The sequence below is a fragment of the Pelophylax lessonae genome (genome assembly GCF_965119305.1).
Source record: "Pelophylax lessonae genome assembly, chromosome: 5".
In the NCBI taxonomy this organism is placed as follows: Eukaryota; Metazoa; Chordata; class Amphibia; order Anura; family Ranidae; genus Pelophylax; species Pelophylax lessonae.
In genome coordinates, this window is record NC_138772.1 from 291,588,369 (window position 1) to 291,615,595 (window position 27,227).

Sequence of the window (27,227 nt, forward strand, 5' to 3'; positions counted from 1 at the left end):
TTATAAAATCCCCTGTCTGACTCATAGGCATCCATGGCCTCATTTTTTATGGCCTAAGAAAGCTCTTTTGATCTTGACATGATGGCACCACACATCAACAGTGAAGAGAATGCCAGGCCCTGAATAACTAAGGTTCAAATAATACATATTTTACCTGCATGATTCCTGAGCAGCTTCTAATCATTGACAAAATAAAGTAAATTCTGTGCTTCAATTAAAAGTGAAAAACGAACCCCCCTGCCAACAACTATACCCTTTAACAAGGTAAAAAAAACAAAGGGCGGCACAAATTTTCACATAAAATCAACAGACCATGAATAACTAGGGTTTAAAAAAATACATATTTTATCCAACTTTACCACAAATGGAAAATTTAATTCTGGCCCTAATTTGTATTTTAACATGTAAATTTCAAAAGACATCTAGATACCTTGTCCTATACACATTACATCAATGATATTAGACATTTTCCTAAATCTGATCAACACATGTTCTGTCTAGATCTAGTATGATTCCTTTTCTTAGCCTATGCCTGAATAGCCATGCTTCTATACAATGTATAGTTCAAATGTATTAAACTTACACATCTTTATTCATTTTTATAATTATTTACATTGGGATTTTGGATGCATAAGCAGTACTATAAATTTTGTTTATATGTATAATAAACTGTATGCAATATATACAGGATGGGCTATTAAAGGAATACATCTTCTTTTAGCTTAGTGAAGCTGCATCAACTTTAGATATACAATTATGTGCAAACAAAATAATTTTGTTACTGTTCTTCTGTACATGATTAGGTGTTTAGACTGATCACAGGTTCACTTGGCCAAAATAAAAAAGTACTCCTTAAGAAGCAAACCAACAGCACTTAAGCAATATATATATATATATATATATACTAGACATTAAGCCCGTTAAATTAACGGGTGCTAGAACATATGGCTGACTGAGCGGCTCTCACTTATCTCTTTTTTTTTCTAACACCGCGAGAGCCGCATTACATAGCCAGCTCTGCACATAGCGCCCCTGTTGCCCCACCAACAGAGACACGCGCAGAGCTGACCGAGCGGCTCTCGCGTGCGAACGCGTACCCGCCTTGTGCCCGCGCACACCCGTCACTTCAAGAGTTTTGGCTGGCCGCCCGACTGGGGTGTATGTAGGATATCTATTCTATATTAATAATATGAAAGTGTCTCTGCGTCTGTCCCTGTGTCTGTGGGATTGCGCTATTGCGCATGTGCCCCACGGACAGCCGTTGGGACTGGGGGCGGGCACCATGTTAGGGGCCCCAGAAGTAAGTCACACTGACCTGTGTAGGATGGGGAGCTCCTCGGTGTCCGAGGCTGGGTCCTGGGTGTTGGGGGTTACCCCGATGATGGTGCTCTTCAGGGAAGTTCCTCTGGGTAGGCGGCTCCGGACCAGATCCATATTCCCCGGAGAGTCTACACTCACCCGCATGCTGGAGCCGGGCAGGAGCACCCCGTCATGGGTCAGGAGAAGAGGCAGGCGCCGGGGGATCTGGATAGAACCGCTAGAGGCCATGACTGGCCACACACACAATCTGCACACCGACTGACCAAACTCACTGACAGCTCCGAGTCCGGGCAAAGAGCAGCAAGACTACAACTACGGAGAACGGCCAGAGACAAATCATCTCCGCCTGAGGAAACCACCGCCATCTTGTGATATCCTACATACACCCCAATATAATCACCTCATCATATACTATACACCCCAGTATCATCACCTCATCAGATATCCTGATGATACTGGGGTGTATAGTATATGATGAGGTGATTATATTGGGGTGTATAGTATGTAGGATATCACAATATATGATGAGGTGAATTCTGTCCTCAGCCCTGTGAGGTGAATTCCCAATTGTAATACTCACAGTTGGCCAGTAGATGGCGGTGGTTTCCTCAGGCGGGGATGATTTGTCTCCGGCCACTCTCCGTAGTTGTAGTCTTGCTGCTCTTTGCCTGGACTCGGAGCTGTCAGTGAGTTCAGTCGCTCGGTTTGCGGATTGTGTGTGTGGCCAGTCATGGCCTCTAGCGGCTCTATCCAGATCCCCCCACGCCTGCCTCTTCTCCTGACCCATGACGGGGTGCTCCTGCCCGGCTCCAGCATGCGGGTGAGTGTAAACTCTCCGGCAGGGCCGCAGTGCGACTCATTTTCAGCCCTGGAGTTTCATGCCTTAGACCGGCCCACTTTAGTTCATGACTGACTATATTAAAATAATACAATTAAAACCTCAGAATATAAGTTTGCAATGGCTGCGGGCATGGTACAGGAGAATGCGGGGCTGCGGGCATGGTACAGGAGAATGCGGGGCTGCGGGCATGGTACAGGAGAATGCGGGGCTGCGCGCATGGAACAGGAGAATGCGGGGCTGCGCACATGGTACAGGAGAATGCGAGGCTGCGCGCATGGTACAGGGGAATGCGGGGCTGCGCGCATGGTACAGGGGAATGCGGGGCTGCGCGCATGGTACAGGGGAATGCGGGGCTGCGCGCATGGTACAGGGGAATGCGGGGCTGCGGGCATGGTACAGGGGAATGCGGGGCTGCGGGCATGGTACAGGGGAATGCGGGGCTGCAGGCATGATACAGGGGAATGTGGGGCTGCGGACCTGGTACAGGGGAATGCGGGGCTGCGGGCATGGTACAGGGGAATGCGGGACTGCGGGCATGGTACAGGGGAATGCGGGGCTTCGGACCTGGTACAGGGGAATGCAGGGCTGCGGGCATGGTACAGGAGAATGCGGGGCTGCGGGCATGGTACAGGAGAATGAGGGGCTGAGGGCATGGTACAGGAGAATGCGGGGCTGCGGGCATGGTACAGGGGAATGCGGGGCTGCGGGCATGGTACAGGGGAATGCGGGGCTGCGGGCATGGTACAGGGGAATGCGGGGCTGCGGGCATGATACAGGGGAATGCGGGGCTGCGGGGCTGGTACAGGAGAATGCGGGGCTGCGCGCATGGTACAGGGGAATGCGGGGCTGCGCGCATGGTACAGGGGAATGCGGGGCTGCGGGGCTGGTACAGGAGAATGCGGGGCTGCGGGCATGGTACAGGAGAATGCGGGGCTGCGCGCATGGTACAGGGGAATGCGGGGCTGCGCGCATGGTACAGGGGAATGCGAGGCTGCGCGCATGGTACAGGGGAATGCGGGGCTGCGGGCATGGTACAGGGGAATGCGGGGCTGCGCGCATGGTACAGGGGAATGCGGGGCTGCGGGCATGGTACAGGGGAATGCGGGGCTGCGGGCATGATACAGGGGAATGCGGGGCTGCGGACCTGGTACAGGGGAATGCGGGGCTGCAGGCATGGTACAGGGGAATGCGGGGCTGCGGGCATGGTAAAGGGGAATGCGGGGCTTCGGACCTGGTACAGGGGAATGCAGGGCTGCGGGCATGGTACAGGAGAATGCGGGGCTGCGGGCATGGTACAGGAGAATGAGGGGCTAAGGGCATGGTACAGGAGAATGCGGGGCTGCGGGCATGGTACAGGGGAATGCGGGACTGCGGGAATGATACAGGGGAATGCGGGGCTGCGGACCTGGTACAGGGGAATGCGGGGCTGCGGGCATGGTACAGGGGAATGCGGGGCTGCGGGCATGGTACAGGGGAATGCGGGGCTTCGGACCTGGTACAGGGGAATGCGGAGCTGTGGGCATACTACAGGAGATGCAGTGCTGCGGGCATGGCACAGGAGTACCATGCCTGCAGCACTGCATCTCTTGTAGTATGCCTGCAGCCCCGCATAATGGCAGGCAGTGCTGCAGTGGAGGAGTCTCACTTACCTGTTCCTGACATGTGCTGGGGAGGATGGGGGAGCTCCTCGTTGTCGGAGGCCGGGTCCCGGGTGTTGGTGCCGGGTGGCGCCATTTTTAAATCTAAGGCAACTGATCAGAACTCCGCCTCCCCAGCACATACGAATTCAGAACGGTGGCTACTGAAACTATCGGCAGTACAACGGCCCTCACACTGCACCATTATCGGGGGTGACCCCCAAAACCCGGCCTCCGACACCGAGGAGCTCCCCCAGCCTACACAAGTCAGTGCCCGCCCCCAACCCGCCCCCAGTCCCAATGGCTGTCCTGTGGCACATGGGCAGTGGCGCATTTCCACGGACACAGGGAATCTGGAATGTGGATGCAGGGACACATGGGTTTTATTAATATATATATATACACATTTCCAGCAGTAGAGATCTAAACTCAAGATAACATGAAGGATTATAACCTGCTGTTCATGGAATTTCTGCTGTCAAATAAATATGCAAATTTTATTCATCAAAGTGTTGAATTTATACTGTCTGGATGGCCATAGCAATCATTATTGGTGATGGCAGCATACTATGCATTTCAAACACTGTAGTGTACTATGCATTTCAAACAATGTAGTCTACAAATGGTACCGAATAAAACCTAATCTTTTTAGATTGCATAGAAGATGAATTACAATCCTGAAATAATAATGTGACTATTACTATGTTTGATGGCATGTGTTATTAAAGAAAAAAATGTAGGCTAGATTTTATGGTGTTTGGCAGAAAAATATGTCTCCTTTACCAGCAAATCAAAATGAGGTACAAAGTTTCTAATACAAAAATTGTAGGAAAAGTGAAAAAGTATTTTGCTGTATTTCTGCTACGAGAATATATATATACAGTAATAATAATAAAAACACTTTAGAAAACTATAAAGTAGGTTATGAAACTATAGCATTGAAATAAAGAAGACATCTTTAGAGTATTGTTACAAAGACTGCAATAAACATTACTAAATTCATTTAAAATGTTTCTATGGTTTACAGCGAGGTAGCCAGGATGTTTAGAGCTATTTTTTTTTTCTAGGTACTTATAATCTACAATTAGATGTGTTCAGTTTCATTTTAAGAAAGAAAGAGTGATAATAATACAATACCTACCAATGTCAGACATCTCTGGAACTGTGACAATATAGGGTCCATCAGGAAATTCTGGAGCATTGTCATTGATATCCTGTACTTTAATAATAAACTCTGATTCTGGCTCAAGGGGCTTGTTGGTTCTTCTGTCAATTGCTTGGGCATGTAGAACATAATGTGATTTTTGTTCCCGGTCTAGACTTTTTGTTGCATGAATATCCCCTGTTGTGTCATCAATGATAAATATAGTCCCCGCTCCTTCTCCAGTTAATATATACTTCACTGATCCATCACCTTTGTCCGAATTTGAATGCAGCTGTAAGGCAAAAAAAGCTACATAAGTGAAAAGCAATCAATTTGTGTTTATTAATGTACATTAAAAAAAGATTCCTCTTTGATCCAATAGTAAACACATGCTTTTGGCATATCCTTCTTAGTTCTCTTAGGGTCCATTCACACTAGCGCGACTTGTCAGGCGACTTGGTCGCCTGACAAGTCGCGGTCAGTCGCTCGCCATTGAATAGTACAGGACCCGTTCTAATAGGAGCGACACAAATCGCTCCGACTTAGAAAAAGGGTCCTGTACTACTTTGGGGCGACCTGGATTGACTTCAATTATATGAAGTCCCTGCAAGTCGCGCTGAAGTCGCGGTGCAGGCTGTGCACCGCGACTTCACAGGTCGCCCCAGCAAGTCGTGTCGCGCCAGTCTGAATGGGCGCTTACATTAAAGTAGAACTAAAGGCAAAATGTTTTTCATTTCGGATAGAGTAAAGGAGGCTTATAACCCCTGTCAGTTTATTTTGCCATCTGTGCCACATTGGAGAGATTTCCTTTCACTTCATGTCCCACAACAAAAACAAGAAATCAGCGGAAATCCCTACATGGAGATATCCCTGATTTTCACCAGTATTACCAGCAGTAGTGTCCCCATTGAACGTTTTCTCCTCTATGAAAGTTCTGAGGACAACCCAAAAATGTCTTCTTACTTTCCAATGATAATGGTACACATGACAAAAAGGGAACACAGACAGCAATGCTTAAACATGCTAAAATTTGCATGAAATTTTAGTTATTGGCCTAAGATTTACTTTAAATAGCCTTAGACTTATTTATTTTATTGTTTTAATACTAAGACTTGATTACAGTCTCCACCTGGCATCAAAACATCAGGTTTACTAGAATATGGTTTGGGCGTACTCGAGAAAACTCTCTTAAAAGATGGAGTCTTAAGTAAGTGCCTGCTTTTAGCTTTTGAACAGAAACTATGTTTAGGAATGTTTCTACTTATCTAGATTTACAGCACAAGGTCTTCAGTATCACATTAGTTGATTAGTATTTTAATACATTACATATAGCCTGCTGCTATATACCAAAGATACAAAGTACTAACATTTCTTAAAATCATATCTCCACAGACAGACAGAGTCATTAAGTGGATTCTATATCATGTCTGCAACCGTAATTTTGCTAGACATTCAATAGCGGAGCCTAACATCTTTGTGAATAATTATCCAATGAAATTTATAGCTGTATTGCTAACTGGGTTGTTCTTTTATAATTCAGGACTAACTGTAAGGAGATTCATTTATATTTTATCATCCTGTTTTATTTTCTTGTAAGCTATGCTGATTTGTTTTCAGATCACCATAGGTCAAGTTTACATGCATTAAGTACATGCATTAGGAATAGTCTGCATCTCCAATATCCTTGTAGACCACATCAGAATATTCTGAACTCATGAAGCATCCTTCACTCACCAAGAGTCTCTCTGAATATTCACAACGGTCTATCTGAATAATTCAAGAGCTGTTAAGGTTGTCTTATGAGCTGGTATTTTGTTGTTTATCTTCCTTATTCATAAGTAAGTTATTCCAAAACTATATCCCAGTGAATAACAATAGCAGGCATTATGCAATCCTATGACAAAAATATTTTTTCTTTTAATTCATATTCATGCCAAGCGCTCATGTAAAACAGCAATAATGTCTAAGGAACATTGTTCAGCTGTACAGAACACATTACGATCAGTCTTAAATGTACCAAGGAAAAAAGCAAATATGCATACAACAGGTGTCTGATAATTATGAAGTGAAATTACATTTCCTCAATGTTTAAAAGTCATTCCAAACCTCCTCTAGGGTGTCAGGTACTGTAAAACAACAGAAGAAAGCGACTCTGTCTAATTCTGCTAATTTGAGTCTATCAACGTTTTCGAAATATCAAATAGTATGTATTACCTTTATTTGTAAATTATCATTGTGGAAAACTGCATGTTAGGAAATAGGATATAATCAGGGCTTTTTTTCTCGGAGGATGGGTGAGGATCTCTGCCCTTCTGAGTCTCCCCTTGTCTCTGCCCCTACCCACCTTGGATCAGCGTCCCTTGTTTCCACCCCCCACCCACCTCCCTGTACTGGCCCTTTTGGAGAATACAGAAACAAGTATCAATTTGAAGTGCTAATAATTTTTTTATGGAATTTGGTATTGATAACTAGTAAAGCAGTAAATTAGATCCCCTGCTGCCAGCAATAACAGACCCCCAGCAACAATAGATCCCCCCCCAGCAGCAATAGCACCCCTCTGCCTACCAACAACATACACTCCTTACAACTATAGACACCCTCAACAGCAATGGACCCCCTGCAACAAAATACCACCGAATCAACAATAGTCAGCATCAATAGACCCTCCAGCATCATTAGCTCTTTCCCTTAACAGTAGATCCCTAACAGCAACAACTGACCCCCAGCAACACAAGACCCACCCCACAACAATAGACCCTCATTAAAAAATAGATCCCCTCCAGTGGAAATACATCCCCCAGCAGCCAGCATCAATAGACCCTCCAGTAAACTCCAGCACCTCTTGCCATTACATACATTTAGTTCTGGAGGTCCCGGAACTGTTTTCCCCCATGTTCCCCCTGAAATAAAGCCCTAGATATAATTAAATATTAAATAACAATATACAACATAAATTATTAATTGAATTGCTAAAAACAGCTACTAAAATCCAAATATTTACATACTATCTCTAGCTGTACACTATAAGCAAAAGATGTTGATAAATATGGCATTTATGTAAGTTTTATGTGCTGCCTATTGAGTATGTCAATTTTCACTGCAGTTGGAGGAAGGCAATACTCAAGCATAATGATAGCTTTCTTCTGGGAATACATTAGGGTAAGGTCCCTATATCTTTAAAAATATAGTGTGCTGTTATGCAATATTATTTTAATTTATTGTCTTCTGTTCTGATAATTACTTGAAATTGTTACACAGTGCATATATGTGTTATTAAAGCCCAACAAGCTGGGAAAAGAAAAAAAAACTGCTCCCCCCAAGCATATTCAAGGTATAGTGCTTGTTTTGCTTAGGGAAGATCTATTAGAAAGTAATGTTTATCTTAATTCTTGGTCGAGCAGGCATCTATTTCCACCCATTCTGGTAGTGACAACCCATCCTTCTAAGCTGTTTCTCATATATGGTCATGTTACCACCTCCCCAATGTAATCATGTATAATGCAGAACCAGCGACAACCCCTGGTTCTCCATTGCATGTACTTACTTTTAGGGTCTTCCCAAGGGGGTGAACCAGAGTGTCACCTGCCACAGGACAATGGAAATAGTAGGTATTTTTTTTCCATTATATTTTCCCAAGACAAAACAAGTATTATATCTAGAATATTCTTGGAAAAGGGGGAAGATAGTGGACACCATATTTTATTTTCTGGGGTTTACTTTGGGTGGGATGTAATATCTTGTGAAAAAATATGGAGGCACCAATTGTTGACCTTCTAATTATTTTCTGAGCCTCTTATTTGGATGCTTATTTCACATTAGTGAAGTATTCCAAGACACAGGGTCAGTCAGTAATACATATGGTAAGTACAGTACACATTGGAGTCAAAGACTGACCAAGAAAATTTCTAGCAACAGCTCTGAGGAATATCATTACTTCAACGGCCTGTTTACACCAGTGGGCACACATTATGAACCATATAATGCATTGGCTGGTGTGTGCTTGGTAGGTGCAGTGTGATGCATTGCTAAAACACATCCCAGTGTTTACTGCACAACAATGCATTGTGACATGATGTCATGCTTTGATAGCTTTTATTTGGGATGTGAAAATTCAGGTGAGCTGCATGTTTACCTATTCCACACCAATGCACATGTATAGTGTAAACAGAGCAAAAACAATTGTTTTCTATATGTCCTTGCATTGAGCCTGCATTTATCAATACAGATCAACGCAGGCTCAATGCACCTGGTCTGAATGAGCCCTTAGACTAATATCACACTAAGTTAAACATTTTGTCATGGGTGTTTGATGAGGGGTGTATTGCCTTAACTGATGTTCTGTTTAAAAAAATTATTATGACTAAAAATTGATATTAAGGGGTTGATTTACTAAAAGTGGAGCACTCAGATTATGATGCAGCTGTGCATGGTAGCCAACCAGCTTTTAACTTTAGCTTGTTCAATTAAGCTTTGGCAATAAAACCTAGAAACTGATTGGTTTCTATGCAGAGCTGCACCAGATGCTCCGGTTTTAGTAAATGACCCCCTATTGATGTCTTTGTATCCTATTTTGCCTTTCTCCTATTACGATTTGTAATTTTCTTTCCATGGGTATATTTTTTTCTTAAAGCTAAAACTCTAAAACATTTTATTTGCCTTTGGATGGAGTGACGATAGTATAGAAACTCTGCCACATTTTTGATTACTGTCAGTTTATTCCTATACTGGTCACAACTGCACCTCCCATTTCTTGTATAGGCATTGCAGGGAGGTATGGAAAAATCTCCCTTGAGGGGTCATAGACAGAAATGTACAAACTATTAAAAGGAACAGAAAATGGGAAGAGTTATGTTTTTCTGTAATAAATACATGTTTCTAATAGAACAATACATTTTGTAATATCAAAGCACCTGTTACACGAGGGGCGGAGCCGGCTAGCGAGGCAGATGGAAGCGTGAGCCAGAAGCTCCTCGCTAAACAGACATATCGGAGCGATTAGAACACGGATGGTCAACCCAAACACAGCCAGCTGCACACCGGACATTCCCAGGCATCACCCGAACATGCCACAAAAGCGCAAAGATCGCTGCAGACCCGGTAAGATGAAAGACTTTTTTTCACCTCACACCAGGCCGCTCAGCCAAGATGGCGCCGGCCCGCCACGAGCGCCCAGCACTCAGAACATACCTTCTGTGTATACATAGGCTGAAGGTGCCTTGTACAATGCTAGTATTGCATCTAGAATCTCACCCCCCATGCCGAATCGTTGCAGAACTTTATGAAGATAACCCCAGTGTATCCTGTCAAAGGCCTTTTCGGCATCAAGGGACAGGAACACAGTGGGAGTACGAGTGGACTCGGCATGGTGGATGAGATTCAGCATTCTTCTTGTGGCATCAGTTGCCTGACGACCCATTACAAACCCTACCTGATCCTGTTTGATAAGGCCAGGCAGGAATTTCGATATTCTGTTAGCCAAAATTTTTGCGTAGACCTTCAGGTCCACGTTTAACAAAGAGATGGGCCTGAAGTTCTTTGCGCAATCCGGGGGTTTCCCCGGTTTAGGTAGTGTAACCACAGTAGCCTCCAACATCTCAGGAGGGAAAGAGGCAGAGGTGGCAGCCGTCTGGAATACCCTCCGGAGTTTCGGGGTTAGAATCTGCGTATACTGCTTATAGTACTCCGAAGAGAACCCATCAGGGCCAGGAGCTTTATTAATGGGTAGAGATTGAATGACCTTACCGATTTCAAGGTCTGATATAGGGAGGTTCAGTTCCTTTAAGTCTGTGGGTTGTAATTTGGGTAGGGAACCAAATTTAATATAACAAATGGCACTCGCCAGGGGTGCCCTTTATCCCCATTGATGTTTGTTTTATTGATGGAACCCTTTGCAGAAAAAATTAGAAGCCACCCGGGAATTGGAGGATTAGATATTAAGAAAATCAACAACAAGTTTTCGTTGTTTGCGGACGACGTCATCTTGTCCGTGACGTCTCCCCGGTCCTCTTTATTGGCAGTCCAGGAGGTGCTCAAAGAATTTAGCTCAGTTTCATATTACAAGGTGAACGACACTAAGTCAAACATGCTAGGCGTGGCAATTCCCGAACACCTAGCGAAAGAAATTCAAGGCAGTGTTCCTTTTCAGTGGGGTAATGGACATATCGACTACTTAGGTATCAAGCTTACTAGCAAGGCTGGGGACCTTTACAAAACAAACTTTACACCATTTCTTGACGTCCTCACACAGGAGTTATCTAGACTGGGCAAATTCTACCTTACTTGGTCAGGCAGGAATGCAGCGTTTAAAATGCTGACATTCCCAAAGCTCCTGTACCTGTTTAGAGCACTCCCCATCAAGATTCCCTTAACGTTCTATCGATCAGTTCAGTCTCTGATGTCTAAATTCCTCTGGGCCGGCAAAAAACCCTGCTGCTCTCATATGCACCTGATCAAACACCCCCTTATGGGGGGTATGGGTGTCCCGGATGTACGGGACTACCATATGGCTGCTATACTCACCCAATCCATCCACTGGCTGAAACACGCCCAATCACCCAGCTGGAGGTCCATTGAGCAGGCGGTGCTTACTCAGGGTACCCTAGCGGACCTCATCCTCAGTATTCCATTGTCTAATGGCAATTATCCAATGGCGCACCCTACTATTATGCCCACAATACAGGCATGGCGCTACTTTTATGCTCACAGTGCCAAACGTACTAAAAAAGTAGATGTCCCTATCCCTTTGACTGCGCTCTCTTTCATATCCCCAGACCTGCATTTGGGGCACTGGTCCACATATGGCCTCCACACGCTTAGAGATATCACACACAACCCGGAAGGCTTTACTTTCTCTGGATGGTGTACTCGCTATCCATTGTTTGCTAAAGAATTCTTCGCATACTCCAGAGTATCCCACTTGATTTCCACAACATCTTCAGTCAACATCCCTTTCCCTGAACCGATTCACATGTTGTGCTTCGGAGCCAATCTACACACGAAAGGAATAGGTAAATTTTATGCCTCCCTACACGACAAGAAGTCATTTGAGAAAAACACCTATCATACAAAATGGGAGGGGGACCTAGGTCAGGAATTTACAGAAGTTCAGTGGTTACGTTCTTATACCCATTCAGCCACCCACACTAGATGCTCTAATTTTAGGGAAGGTCTTTTAAAAATACATCAGCGGTGGTATAAAACGCCGTATTCCATTGCCAAATACTACCCGGGCGTCTCAAACTTATGCTGGAGACAATGCGGGCAGGTTGGAACTATACTACACGTTTTGTGGTCCTGTATCTCCTTGCGGAGCTTTTGGGCTTCTGTTTCTAAACTGATTGCGGAGGTAACGGGAATGTTGAACAAAGTTACTGTAGAACAGGCATTACTAGGCATAAACATTGACAGATACCCTCCCCAATTGAGAACGGTGGTTCAAAATATTCTTTTTGCTGCACGGCTGTCCATAGCACGCAGGTGGAAATGTGAGGATATCCCTACCAGGAGGGAAGTGATACAAATAGTAGGAGAATCGTATGCACACGAGAAAACTCTAGCCATCTCTGCCTTTAAAATGCAACAGTTTCGGACGAGATGGTCCGCCTGGACTGAATATGTTGGACAGCGTGGTGCCCAATAAACTAAACTCCTCTTACCATATATATGATTGATACTGTGGACGTTGAGCTGGGGGACATGGGTGGGGGAGGTGGGGATGGGCACAAGAGAGGGGACGCAGCAGGATCCCTTTGGGGCGTTCCCCCCTGGAGTGGCTCTTACGCCGCAATGCCTTGCCCCGCGCCCTCTCCCATGGGTCGCGGCGTGAACTTGATTTCATTGTGTATTTGGGTGCCTCGCTGTCCGAGTCATTTAATCCAATTGTTACTGCTGTGGGTCATACCTTCATACCGTTAATCCTTTAAACTTTTGTTCAGTCATTTCAATTGTAATTATCGGTTGTGCATTTACTCATAAGTTATGTTATAATGTAACTGCTCCATGCTTGTACTTCCATTTGATTTGCTTGTAAATCATTATTTCTGCAAAAACCAAATAAAAAGATTTTCAAAAAAAAAAAAAAAGCACCTGTTACACACATATCTACTGAGTAGGTAGTAGCTAAACATATTTTGTTATTTCCTAAGTGCATGAGCTTTAAAACCAATATAGAACTTTCACATAACAAATACTTCTGTACAAGTCAGTGACATAAATAAATTGCCACTTTTTTTCAAGCAGTTCTGCAATATTACTCACATCATCAGGGTGCCTGTTAAAGTGCTTTCCCAATTAATTTATTTCAATATGTACTATTTTATGGTAAGTAAATTAGTTGCTTCAAGCACAATCCCCTTATGTAATTTGCAGACTGACACTAATCCAATCATATATTAAATGATAAATTGATACATGAACTAAACAGTTCACACTTCCATTTCAGTAAAGTTGTTAATGAATACCATCAAAATTCAGGAGCTCTGTGAAGTAACATGTGGCTAGAGAAAAGGAGTAAAAAAATAGAATTCTAGGCCTTTCATATTGCTGTTCTTTAAAATGGTCCTCCATTTTTGTCCTTACAAATGTTTCTTATAAACCTTTGGTGTCATACCAGGAGTTCTGAACCTTTGGCATCATACCAGGAGTTCTGATATTTTCTGCATGTACTCAATATCTACATAATGAGACGAATAGTAACTGCAGCACAATATTCAAAAGGGTCATCAACTTATCCGGAATCATATGTTTACATACATTTTAGGTTTAATTACATTTTATGTAACAATCAGGATTTTTTTTTTGCAAACTCCAATCAACATCCTTCCCCCTCCAAAAGTTTTATATTGTTCCATAATTTTAAATATAAACTTAAGGCAGGTATAATGGTAATCACACATTTCTTTTAACTTTATTTTTTAACATACAATATTACTGGACAAATCTCCAGAGTATGATTTAAAATTTCATTTTTTTTTCATTAAAGCATAACTAAACCATAAAACAAAAAGGTAATATATTGCAGCTTACCAGCTGAATTATATACCAGCTTACAAAGCTAAACAAATTTTCATCAAACACAGAAAGACCACCTACATTAAAGACTTGTATAACAGACTTTAGACATCATTAAAGGCTAATTCTACTTTTTGAAAACACATACATAAAAAAAAATCCATGCATTACACTGATTAAACACAATTTGCATTGCCTGGATAGTGGGTGTAATGCACAAGCCTAAATAGGATGTAACATAAAACATGCCCAGAATGAAAGACTTAGCCTTTAAATCTTCCCTGTATACCTAAATATTTCAATCGTAATAAATTGTCAAGATGCTGCTTCTCGCTGCCCACACAATACTTTATTGTACATAATACATCTATTTATATCTAAAAACCATATTAAATATTATAAACAAGTAATGTAACATGTATTTCTTGCCAGAAATGCAATGTCCTTGTCACAAAACAAAAACAATATTATCTTTCAGTGTAAACTACTAATTCCATCAATCCACCATGTAATGGAGATTAGCAAAGGCAGACATGTTTCAAATCCAGCCTAGATGGCTATTGTTGTTCCTCCCCATAGATACAGGGTAAACTTGAGCATGGTCACCCAGAGACAGTAAATGTGTCACTCACATGATTACCAGGTAAAAATTAAAAGATGTATGCTGAAAAACAAACCAATGCAGGGCTTCATTTGAGGACTTGAAAGCTGCAATGTATAAAAGATTTGTTTTTTGAATTTAGATACACTTTAACCACTTAAGGACCAGGCCTATTTCTGACACTTGTTGTTTACAAGTTAAAATCTTTTTTTTCTAGAAAATTACTTAGAAACCCCAAACATTAAATATTTTTTTAGCAGAGACCCTAGAGAATAAAATGGAGATTGTTGCAATACTTTATGTCACACCGTATTTGTGCAGCAGTCTTCCAAACGCAATTTTTTATGTCACACCGTATTTGTGCAGCGGTCTTACAAACGCAATTTTTTTGGAAAAAAAAAACACTTTTTTGAATGAAAACATAAGTTAAAGTTAGCACAATGTTTTTCTATAATGTGAAAGATAATGTTCCGCCAAGTAAATAGATAACCAACATGTCATGCTTCAAAATTGCGCTCGCCCGTGGACAAACATTGATACTTAAAAATCTCCATAGGTGACTATTTAAAGATTTCTACAGGTTACCAGTTTAGAGTTACAGAGGACTTCTAGGGCTAGAATTATTGCTCTCACTCTAAAAATCGCGGTGATACCTCACATGTGTGGTTTGAACACTGTTTACATATGTGCGTTCACTTCTGCGCGAGAGTTCGGAGGGCCGGGGCGCTTTAATTTTTTCTCATTTATTTTTACCTTTTTATTTTTACACTGTCCCTTTAAAAAATGTTTTTTGGTCACTTTTATTCCTAATACAAAGAATATAAACATCCCTTGTAATAGAAATAAGCAGGACAGGTCCTCTTTAATGTGAGATCTAGGGTTTAAAAAGACCTTAGATCTCACATCTACCCTTAAAAGCAAAAAAAAGTCTTTTTTTTTTCAGCAAGAAAAAAAAAGAGCCCTTTAAGGCCGTTGGGAGGAAGAAACGTATGAAGTCGCTCCGGTCCTCCAAGGCCATAGAGTCACTCACTCAACTTCCTGTCTGGGACATGGACATGGACTGCGGCGGGCAGTCCGGAGGTGGTTAAGCCCCTATACAGTAACATTCAGTAAGAAAAGGATAACCAGCACTCTGAGCCAATTAGGCTCCACAGTACTGTCCATCTTACACTGAGATCCTCCCAAGAGAATGAGAGAGCAAAGTTATGACTCCATTGGTGTACTACTGCTACTCATTGTCCAGTGACACACTATCAGAGGTCTCAGACCACTTAGTATTGTTCATCTACAGTGTAGTGTGCAGGACTGGAGGGTGTTGTCTGCAGATGAGACTGAACCATAAGACCGGTTGATCAAAAACAATTCTTATAGCTATATTATTTTAATTTTATTGTTTTAACCACTTGCCTACTGTGCACTTAAACACCCTTCCCATCCAGGCCAATTTTCAGCTTTCAGCGCTCTCACACTTTGACTGACAATTGCGCGGTCATGCTACACTGTACCCATTTGAAATTTTTATCATTTTTTTCACACAAATAGAGCTTTCTTTTGGTGGTATTTAATCATCTCTGGGTTTTTTATTTTTTACAAAAAAAAAAGAATAAAGACAGAAAATTTTGAAAAAAAAAAAAAAAGTTTCTTATTTTCTGTGAGTAAATTTTGAAAATAAATTTTTCTCCTTCACTGAAGGGCGCTGATGAGGCGGCACTGATGGGCACTGATAGGCTGCACTGATGGGCACTGATGAGGCGGCACTTATGGGCACTGATGAGGTGGCACTTATGGGCACTGATGAGGAGGTACTAATATGCCGCAATGATGAGCACTGATAGGCGGCACTGATAGGCGGCACTGATAGGTGGCACTGATAGGGGGCACTGATAGGGGGCACTGATAGGCGGCACTGATGAGCACTGATAGGCGGCACTGATGAGCACTGATAGGTGGCACTGCTGGGCACTGAGAGGTGGCACTGCTGGGCACTGAGGTGGCACTGCTGGGCACTGAGAGGCGGCACTGGCGGGCGGCACTGCTGGGCACTGAGAGGCGGCACTGATGGGCACTGGCGGATGGCACTGATGGACACTGACGGGTGGCACTGATGGGCAGCACTGATGAGCACTGATGGGCAGCACCATCAGTGCCCACACTCAGTGCCCATAGTGCTGCCAGTCAGTGCTTATCAGTGCCTAGATGAGCAGGCACTGATGGGCACTGACTGGCAGCACTATGGGTACTGATTGTGGGCATTGATGGGGACACTGATGGCGGGCACTGTGGGCACTGATGGGGGGGCACTGTGTATGTTTTTTACCTTGTAGTAATCAGGGCACTGGTGATCAGTGCCCTGATTACATGTCTCTTTGTCCCTGGTGCTGTGCAGCTCTCCCTCCTTCCTCACACTGCAGTCTCTGTGTGAGGAAGGAGCGCCGGCGATGAGAGATGATCTCATATGTTTACATATGAGATCATCTCTCATTGGATGATCCGATCACGTGGTGAATGGCCGCTGTGATTGGCCATTCACCACGATCTGTTATCGGCCGTGTCCAAGGGACACGGCCGACACAGATTCTCCCCGCTGCGCGCTCGCGGGAGCGCGCGGGGGGCGTGTCACTGGGAGGCCGTTTAAAAACGGCCTCCCGAAAATTCGAGTCCGCGCTGCAGCCGTATATAGGCTGTAGCGCGGATGGCAAGTAGTTAATATCTGTGCCTGTGTTTAAATTATTGTATTTTTTTAAAAATAACAAACAGGTTTATACTTATCTGCTCTATGCAATTTAATTGCACAGAGTGGCCTCAAACCTCCTCCTATCGGGTCCTATCGGTATGCTGGCGCTCCTGGCTCCTCCCCTCTGCTAAGTGCTCCCATAGAAAGCCACTTTTTATGGGGACACTTGTGCAAGCTCACTCCTGAAAATTGAAGGAATAGGGAAGAGCGCCTCTGAGTGCAAAGTAAAAATTTACTGCAGTGATAAAATCAGTCTCCACCTCGCGGTCTCCCGTCTGCCCGGATACACACAGCCAGCCAGCATGACTGTCTGCACCCAAGGCTCCTCAGGACCCTGCGGACCCCCGCCACTCCATCTCGGAGCTGCTGAACCAATTACACATGCTAACATCCTTACTGTTATGTAAGTTACTGATGATTTTATCGCAGCAATAAATTTTTACTTTGCACTCAGAGGCGCTCTTCCCTCTTCCTTGACTTGTTATCCAGAGTTGACTTCACTCTTCTTGAGAGCTGGCCCTGAGTTGCTGCCATCCCAGGTACTGGTCTGGACCCCGCTTACGTACTTCCTCAAGTTCCTTTAACCACTTGCCGACTGCCTAACGCCGATCTACGTCGGCAGTCAGCCCCTCACAGGCAAAGTGACGTAGGGCTACGTCACTAGCTTGTGAGGGTCTAGGGAGCGAGCGCGCGCCCCCGGAGGCGCGCTCCCGCTCCCGCATGGTCACGGACCCCCCCGCGCGTGTGACCGGCGGACCCGATGTCCGCCGGTCACTCGGCGATCGGCGGGGGAGAGGGAGAATGTCAGGCAGCTTGTGTAAACAAGCTACCTGTCATTCTCCTTGCTGTTAGGATACTGATCACTCGGATCTAGTATGTAGATCCGTTGATCAGTGTCCATACAGCTCAAGCCCCAGCCAATCACAGTAGAAAGCACGCCCCTAGGGATACACACAGCCCCTCCCTCCCAAATAAAGTTAACCCCTTCACTACCAGTGTATTTTTACAGTAACAGTGCATATATATAGCACTGATTACTGTAGAAATGTCACTGGTAACCCCAAAAGTGTCAAAAATGTCAGTCAAGGGTCCGATCTGTCCGCCCCAATGTCGCAGTACCGCAAAAAAAAATCGCAGATCGCCGCCATTACACGTTAAAAAAAAAAACAACAAAAATGACAGAAATCTTTCCCTTTGTTAGTAAACGCGATAACTTTTGCGCAAACCAATCAAAATACGCTTTTTGCGATTTTTTTTACCAAACATAGGTAGCATAAAACAAATTGGCCGAAAAAGTAAAAAAATTTTGATTTTTAAATTTTTTTTTTGGGGAATTTCATATAAAAAAATTTGAAAAATATTGCTATTTTTGCAAAATTGACGCTCTTTTTTTGTTTATAGCGCGTGATCAAAAAATCGCACAGGTGATCAAATACCACCAAAAGAAAGCTCTGTTTGTGGGAAAAAAAGGACGCCAAATTCGTTTAGGTACAGCGTCGCACGACCGCGCAATTGTCCGTTAAAGTCACGCAGTGCCGAATCGCAAAATACCCCCTGGTCGGAATGGGGGTAAAATCTTCCGGGGCTTAAGTGGTTAAGACTTTCATTAGTCCCCTTATCCAGTGATATGCGCATGGACTATTTATCCCCCCTGTGCATCCCAACCCTCCTGTCCCCAGCATTTGCACTACCATTATTGCTGCTTTATTATTATTGCTGCTATATCATTGCCTATATCCTTAAGCGCCTATACACCTCTGACTCCTGAAAATTGATGTCTGCATCTATAGACACAGAAAGGGGGATGGCACATCACTGGTCCAAGACAACTGTGGGACCATTCACAAAATGTAGTGTGGCTCATGCATGCGCAGTGGGCAACTGGCTGTGAAGCTGCAAGCCGCATAGCTGGTTACCCAAAGTTAGGATACCAGTGTTGGGAACCAGAAGGCTAGTGAAGAACAAGCCAGGATGAGGATGGAACTGGATCTCTAGACAGGTAAGTGTTCTTTTATTAAAAGTCAACTGCTATGGCATTTGTAGCAGCTGACTTTTATTTTTTTTACAGAATGAACATCCTCTTGTTGTAATGTATTTTACAGTAGTAACGTTAGTAAAGGATATAGGCATGACACAACCAATTTCTATTTTTGGAGCCTGACACAGTTCAGGCTGATTTTCAGCAAGCATATATAACTAATTATAGCTACTCAACCAATCTGAGAATCTTATTCCTCTTTTTGTCTGGTTTTAAATTTATAACTTCAGACCAAGGCTGATTGTCGTTTTTTTTCACATCAGATGCACAGTAGGAGGTCCAGGCATGGGGTTTATATGCAGCATGTCTGCCTCATTGGAAGCTGGTAAACAGTAACCCCCTGCCGTGGTGAGCAGGTAAACTGGTTCTGTCCAAACTGTGCTAATGTAAAAATGAAAAAACAAAACAAGATTTGATACATTTTTGTATGGATAAAACAATCCGCTATATTTTTTAAAAATATTAATGATAAATAAATAAATGGGAACAGTTTTTCATCTTCCTTGTCACCAAAAAATCTAATTTTCCTTATAAAAAAACAAGGTTGTTGTAAAATTTGGATAAAAATAATGTTATGCTTACTTTGTGGCTTTCTCAAGGAAATTCATTATAGTTACTGAAACCTGGGATTCCAAAGATAGACATGCTGCTATTTCCACAGTCTGAATCTAAGCTCAAGAAAATGTTTTCTGAAGTACCACCGTCTTTGAATCCTTTCAAAGAGAGAGAATGATCTTTAAACCGTTTTCTCAAAAACTGTCCCCATTGGAAGATTTCCTTTGTATTACCGCTCTGCTGATAACTACAATTGTAGACTTCTCCCTCACTGTCAGTTTTTGTGACAATGATCACCAGGACAATATAAGGAGTAAATCTTAGTGTGGCCACAAAATACCTGCAAGTGCACTGAACATTTTTTAACCTCCCTGGCGGTATGATTCTTTTGGATTTTAGGTGCTGAAAGCGGTACCATTATTTTGCATGTAATTCTTGTGAATGTGAATTGGAGATTGCAGCGCTGCTAAAATATACTGTGCAAATTCACTTAAATAAATAAATACATTAGCTTCAAAAAATCATAAATCCATAAAATATGTGATTATCAAAATATAATGTCCATAAATAGATCCTTCAATGGAATAAAGTGCTTTGGTGCTGAATCCGTGCTCGATATGGGGTCACCCCCCGTGGTTATCTACTTACCACTATGTGGTTATATGCAGGCATGAAGAGCTGATTAGATTCTATGCATAGCTTCAATGCTGTTAGAAGTAGTGTTGCCAGTATGATCCTTGGAAGTAGTGAGTCCCGAGTTACCTCATGAAAAGATAAAGCTATTCATGGTGAAGATTGTTTAAGCAATTTTTATTAGGTAAAACAGGGGTATACTCACAAACATAAAACATCACACGCATGTAGAGGAGCTCGGCACAGTGGTTCACTGCTCCCGCAGCGTGCGTTCCACCGGCCGGAAGTGACGTGGCAATGCTCTCGGCCAATCGCTAGACGCGTTTCGCTGTCAATCACAGCGTCATCTGTAGCTATCAGATAGCTACAGATCAGCTATCTGATAGCCTGCATATAACCACATAGTGGTAAGTAGATAACCACGGGGGGTGACCCCATATCGAGCACGGATTCAGCACCAAAGCACTTTATTCCATTGAAGGATCTATTTATGGACATTATATTTTGATAATCACATATTTTATGGATTTATGATTTTTTGAAGCTAATGTATTTATTTATTTAAGTGAATTTGCACAGTATATTTTAAGCAGCGCTGCAATCTCCAATTCACATCCTTAAAGAGCACTAGCACTTTCTCTTGCAGCAAGCAGCTTGCACATTTATTTATTTCATTTAATTCAAATAGTTTTTTACACAATATTAGAGCACTTTAAACACCACAAGCGCGAGGACTTATAGTTTTACAATTCTTGTGAATGAGCAGCCCAAACCAACTGTATACATTTATTATATATATTATATATATATATATATATAGATATATATATATATATAAAATGCATACAGTTGGTTTGGGCTGCTCATTCACAAGAATTACGTATATATATATATATATATATATATATATATATATATATTTATATATGTGTTTGGTGTGTTTTTACATTTGAATTTTACGCCGGTTCCACCCCCCTGCGAACGTCACGTCGCAGGAGACGGAAGCCGGGGCACGGAGACGATCGGGAGGAAGAACCGCCACTAGAAACCGCCGGACACATCGCTGGATCCCGGTGACAAGGTAAGAAACCTCTTTTACAGGATCCAGCGATGCTTCTGGCGGTACCCAGAGTGTGGCTCGGGGTTACCGCTTTTTGCTCTGAAATGTAACCCTGAGCCACGCTCGGGAAGACCGCTAAGAAGGTTAACAGTCTTTGAGGATTTTTCACAAACCAGACTTTACCCGCTTATTTCCAAACTTAAAAAAGTTTGATTTTTTAAATAGACTTTAAGGGTGGTTTAGTGTTTTCCTAGTAGCCGCGTGCATAGTATAGAAGAAAAGTAAGAAAAGTAGATACCGCAATTGCTTTTTCAGAGCTTAAGATTTTAGTGATGTTTAAAGTTATTTCATTAACCCTCTTTAAGCATTGTCAATATGCAGAATGCATGTTGTCTTGGCAGTTCTAGGATAATGAATTTGAAGGTTTGGGAGGCAGAGGCCTCCGAAAATTCCAGGACAAGGAGGACATAACTTGAGGACTCTCCTACTCAGCTCTCCCAACAAAGTTCTGGGCTATTGAAACACATTTATTGGGCCACTATATGTAGTGAAAATACAGAACCTCTGGACTCCCACACAGATCAAGGAAATTGTAATATGATCCATAGGTATATATTCCCCCCCAACCATATGGTCTGGTCACCCTATCTAAAAGATCCATTCAATTATGTCCTTGGTACTTCCACCCCATATGCCTTTCAGTTATCTTTTAACACTTCTTTCTATTAGATTGTACTGTTACAGGCACTTATTCAGTGTACCATATACTGTTATTTTCTGTAATGTGTAAGCTTAAAGCGACTGTGTCACAGAAAAAAAAACTGCAACAGGTATAATAGGCAGACACTTACACATTTTTACACATACCTGCACAAACAACTTTCTGTTACTACTGTACCTAAATACCAAGCTATCCTGAAAGGACAAAACTTTGCTTCTTGGTAGGGAACTAGCTTGCTAAGGTTCTCCTGTCTCCCTGGCTACTAAAGCATCCTATCATACTGAAAAACCCAAAAAACAATTTGGGGAGGGGGAGGGCAGGCAAGTTCTGATATCACCCAGAAGTGTTAGAACTTTACTTTTCAGCATTCAAGTTTCTTTAATGCTTATGTGCAGCCTTGCAATAAAACAGCTGTGCTGTTGTCTTCCAATTCCAAAGAAATGTGGAGACTATAGTCAATTTATGTATGCAATACACACATACACACCCAGACATACATTCACATATGTCTTCTTGTAGGAATAAGAAGTATATGATCAAAAATACTTTTCAGTTATGAGATTGTGAGTGTCAAACCACTGCAGGACATTAACAGGGTATTTTATTGAAAGTATAAGTTTTGTTTCCTTTTTAACATTGAACTCACCTGTTGGCATGACTGGTATAGGATGTATGACATTTAGTAAATTACTTTCAAGAATCACCTTGCAAAGAATGTGTGTAGCAGCAATTATTCATATATTTCCTTTGGGATTTTTAAAGATTGTGGATAGCTTTTCTATAAAAGAGTCACATGTGTGTTTTCCTTAGGTTTCTCTCAAGTATAGCATTTCATTATAATTGCTTAGGCAGGAATTGTATTCCTTCTCTTCGAAAATGTAGTTTCCTATTTTGAGAATCAGCACTCTAATCACAATTTTGCATCAACATTTTTTGAAGGTATTCTTTGTTTTCATATACAAAACACACGCACTCACACAAAATAATTCACAGTAAGGTTTATGATCTTTAGCATGGCAAATAGAATGCAATTCAAATCTTGTCTATTGTTGAACAATACAAGGCGCAGAGTGTTAAGATTCTAGTTCATAAAGTATGCTTCTGTAGTGTTAATGTAAATGTTGATATAACAATTACATCAAAAAGAAAAAATGATGGGGCTTTGAATAGGCCGGTGGGGAAGGGAGGATCACAACTCTAACACAATTATTTCATAAAACAAAACATGTTTATTGAGTCAGAAGATTGATAAAATCACATAACAAACACATGATAAAAAGCACACAAGAAGAACTACATGTGTAGAAATATACTCCCATTGGGAGTGCCGATACCTCTGTACCAGTAGATGGTAGTGGTCTCTATAATTGCACGGTCTAGGGGTCCCCAGCAAGCTGACATTTTTTGCAGCAAGGCTTAATCAGGGCCAGAGACACCAGAAAGACCGATATTCCCACTGCATCAGAGACCAGACCAAACACATGCGTCGAAAGGCAGACACCAGAGGCCAATAGATAGAAGCAGCTCCAAACTGGAATGGCTACAATGATATGAACCAACTATAGCGCTGCAATGATCCTTCGGATACTATTAGCTAGCACACAACTCAGTATATTCAAATTGTGGGGACATCACTTCCAAATACTGTAGAAATGATAAATCAGCCTTGTCATAGTAGGCTGTCCATATGAGACAGGCAATCCAATTAGTCCCAACAAGCCAGGGTACCTTATAGGACAGTTATCATGGGTAAACCCCACTTAACCTGTCCTTCATTCCACTAGTGCCGAGAGAACCTGCCTTGTTAATATTACAATAATACAAGTACTATACTATACAATAATTGAGATAAAAATAATATTTGATTTTATAAGTAATCAAAATGACAAGCATACAAGCAAAGCCTGATTTTAGATCAATTTTTCATATCTTGGTGCATATTTTAATATTAGAATAGAAAATAAATTATGCATTACTTCAAGTGGTCACTGCAGTAACACCATAAACTTTTCAAGGAAGCATTCAAATCTTTCTTAGTGCCTGGCAGGCATATTCATCTTAATGATTTCCTTTTCTTCTATTGATTTGGGTGAATCGTTTTTTTGGTGTGGGGTTATTATATTATATGTTTGTAATTATAATGTTGTATTGTTCATTTATAAATGCAATACATTCTATGATAAATACTTTTGCTCTGTTTATTTGTATTCTCTGTTAAGTGCTATTGCTTAAAAATGCATACTTATTATCAACTGAGATTTACATTTTTCTGTAAGTACGCATTTTTTTCCAAAGCAAACAGTTGGGGAGAATGTTTGAAGTAATTCTAGAAAAGTAATCACTACTTATATTTTTCTAGTCAATAGAACTGTTTTTGTTCTTAACTGTTTACTTATGTGATTTATCAAAAATGTAAAATTGAACTTCCAAACAAAGCCTGCCATCTACTAATTTTTTTCTGTTTCAGCAAATGTACATTATATCAGAGTGGTATTCTGTTCAGGAGACTAATGATCATCTATGTTATGAAATATATGCATCATAGAGCTCACATTTACTGTACTTTCACAGCTGTCTCCAGATAAAAGCTGAATCTGGCATTAGATATATTTTCATGTCATAAGCATGCAAGCTAAGCAATCTGCAAGTGTACCTCTTACAGGTATTTATAACTGTAACAGAGATCACAGTACTTCCCCGGGCAATGCCTTCATCTGACTTTCTCTCCAGAAATCTGAAGTCAAATTTGTTTAGGTACCAGTTAAGACCTGTACACACAATCAGAATATCATACAAAAAATACAGCTTTCGAAGTGATCTTACGATAATCTGATCGTTAGATCACAGTTTTCATCCAAAATGATCCAAAAGGGACAAAGGGTCAGAATTTTTTCTTATATGATACCAGATCATACAATTTTCTTTTAATCAGTATAGTTTTCTACTGAAAATACAATACAAATGCATTACATTACTTTTTATTTTAATTTTTATTCTATCGTACAAGAATTTTTGTACTTTAGTAACCTATTTGTTTTCAAAATGGAGACTAGCATGCACAAAAACAAAACGGAGGGTCATGCGTCCTATATTCTCATCATGTGTACTAGGCTTTAGGTTCAGCATCTACTTATGGACCAAGGTACTAGGGTTGATTTACTAAAACTGGAGAGAGCAAAATCTGGTGCAGCTGTACATGGTAGCCAATCTGCTTCAGCTTGTTCAGTTAAAGTGGATGTAAACCCGATTCGGGAAATTTGACCTAAGCACATATATCTGTAGTATTTTTTTATCCCTCTCCAAAGCCCCAAGTCCCATGTCTTTCTGCTTCTTCGTTCTTCTGTTATCAGCATGATAACTTCTGACAAGTTCTCCGACAACCGAGATAAAACCGGCCTGAAATTTGTCTCAGGATGGGTGCTATAAATAGATTAGCAGAGAGCTGGTCTATTCACTGCACATTCCTTCACTTCTTTGCCTATGTGGAGTGGGGGTGTGAGCCTTTCCTCCAATCAACTGTCAGACAGTGTATGCCAAGAATCCACATCCAGTGCTGAACATAAAGAAAGGGTCTCTAACACGATATTCCCTTTCTAAAGAATATAGCAAGCTGAAGACAGCAGATATACTGTATTTTCTGGCGTATAAGACTACTTTTGAACCTCAAAAAAATCCTCCAAAAATGGGAGGTCATCTTATACACCGAGTATAATATCTCCAAGGTAACCTAAGTATAAGTATTACCGGTAGATCATGTAATAGGGGGGTCGTCTTATACACCAAGTCGTCTTATACGCCGGAAAATACGGTATACGTAAATCTTATGTAGGGAGATTGGTTTCATCTCTGTGTATTATCTGATGCTGTTCACTTTACAGGCTTTACACCCACTTTAAGCTTTGACAATAAAACCTGGGAGCTGATTTGTTTCTATGCAGAGCTGCACCAGATTTTTGCAATCTCCAGTTTTAGTAAATCAACCCCACTGTCTAAGAGGGTGAGAAGAAAAAACAGTCACTGCTGCAGACTTATGAATTGCTACACAGTTACAGCGTTGCACTCCAAATGAGAGAAGACCGAGGGAATGCTTCCTCCTGCATGCAGCAGACTGATGACTATCTCAGTCTAGACAAAAACACTGGACTGGCGCTCAAAGACGACTTTTTAGTAATAAAAGATATTAAAAAAATAAAATAAAAAATGGCTGTTAATATTTATTGTAAGATGTCGAAATAAATTCATGGAGACTTGTTAAGTTACCGAAAGGTCCAGTTTAATGTTTAACCCGGCTTCAACTGAACTCCTGTACTATGAATGAAACCTTCCAGCACCTGAACACAGACTAAGTATTGCATTTGGCCAGAAAATGCAAGAAATTGTTAAAAGATGACAGAGTATTCATAAATACGCTTAGAGATCTTATGAATACTGACAACAAAACCATTACACAATACAGTAGCTTGCTATGAGTATATTTGCATTATTATCTTCGGGCTAAACAGTTGGGGATTTTAGATGAGTGTTTCGGTGAGAAATAATCAAACTGACTGCTTCCTCCAAGGCAGTAACATTTTGTGCCCACTGTGTATGTTTATGTTAAAAGTTCATAGGGAACTGTTTTCCCTGCAAGAGTAATGATACTTTGAACAGACAAGTTATGCGCTTTTATGCATATGGCAGTAGTTTGAGTGTTTTAATGCAGCATTATTTTAAATTATAGTATTTGTAACCTTACATTATCAATTGTACACCATAGGTACAAGAACCCATTTGCTTTACATTTGAAAGTGAAATTCCAGCTTTGTTTAAAAAAAAAAAAAAAAAATCTCCTCTCAGATATCTTTAAAATGTTAATTTTTTTAAATATAAGCGCAACATTTTTTCCAACTTAATTTTGTTGTGAAATGAGTGGTATTGCATTTAGTGAAATTTTG

At 41.6% G+C, this 27,227-nt stretch overlaps 1 protein-coding gene across 1 annotated transcript in view; it reads right to left on the reverse strand.

Moving 5' to 3' along the window:
• CDH18 (cadherin 18) overlaps positions 1 to 27,227 on the reverse strand; it is an 850,149-nt gene that overhangs the window by 453,113 nt on the left and 369,809 nt on the right. Inside the window, exon 3 of the mRNA XM_082258418.1 lies at positions 4,940 to 5,234. Coding sequence (XP_082114544.1) covers positions 4,940 to 5,234 — 295 coding nt within the window. The remainder of the gene's footprint in view (positions 1 to 4,939; positions 5,235 to 27,227) is intronic.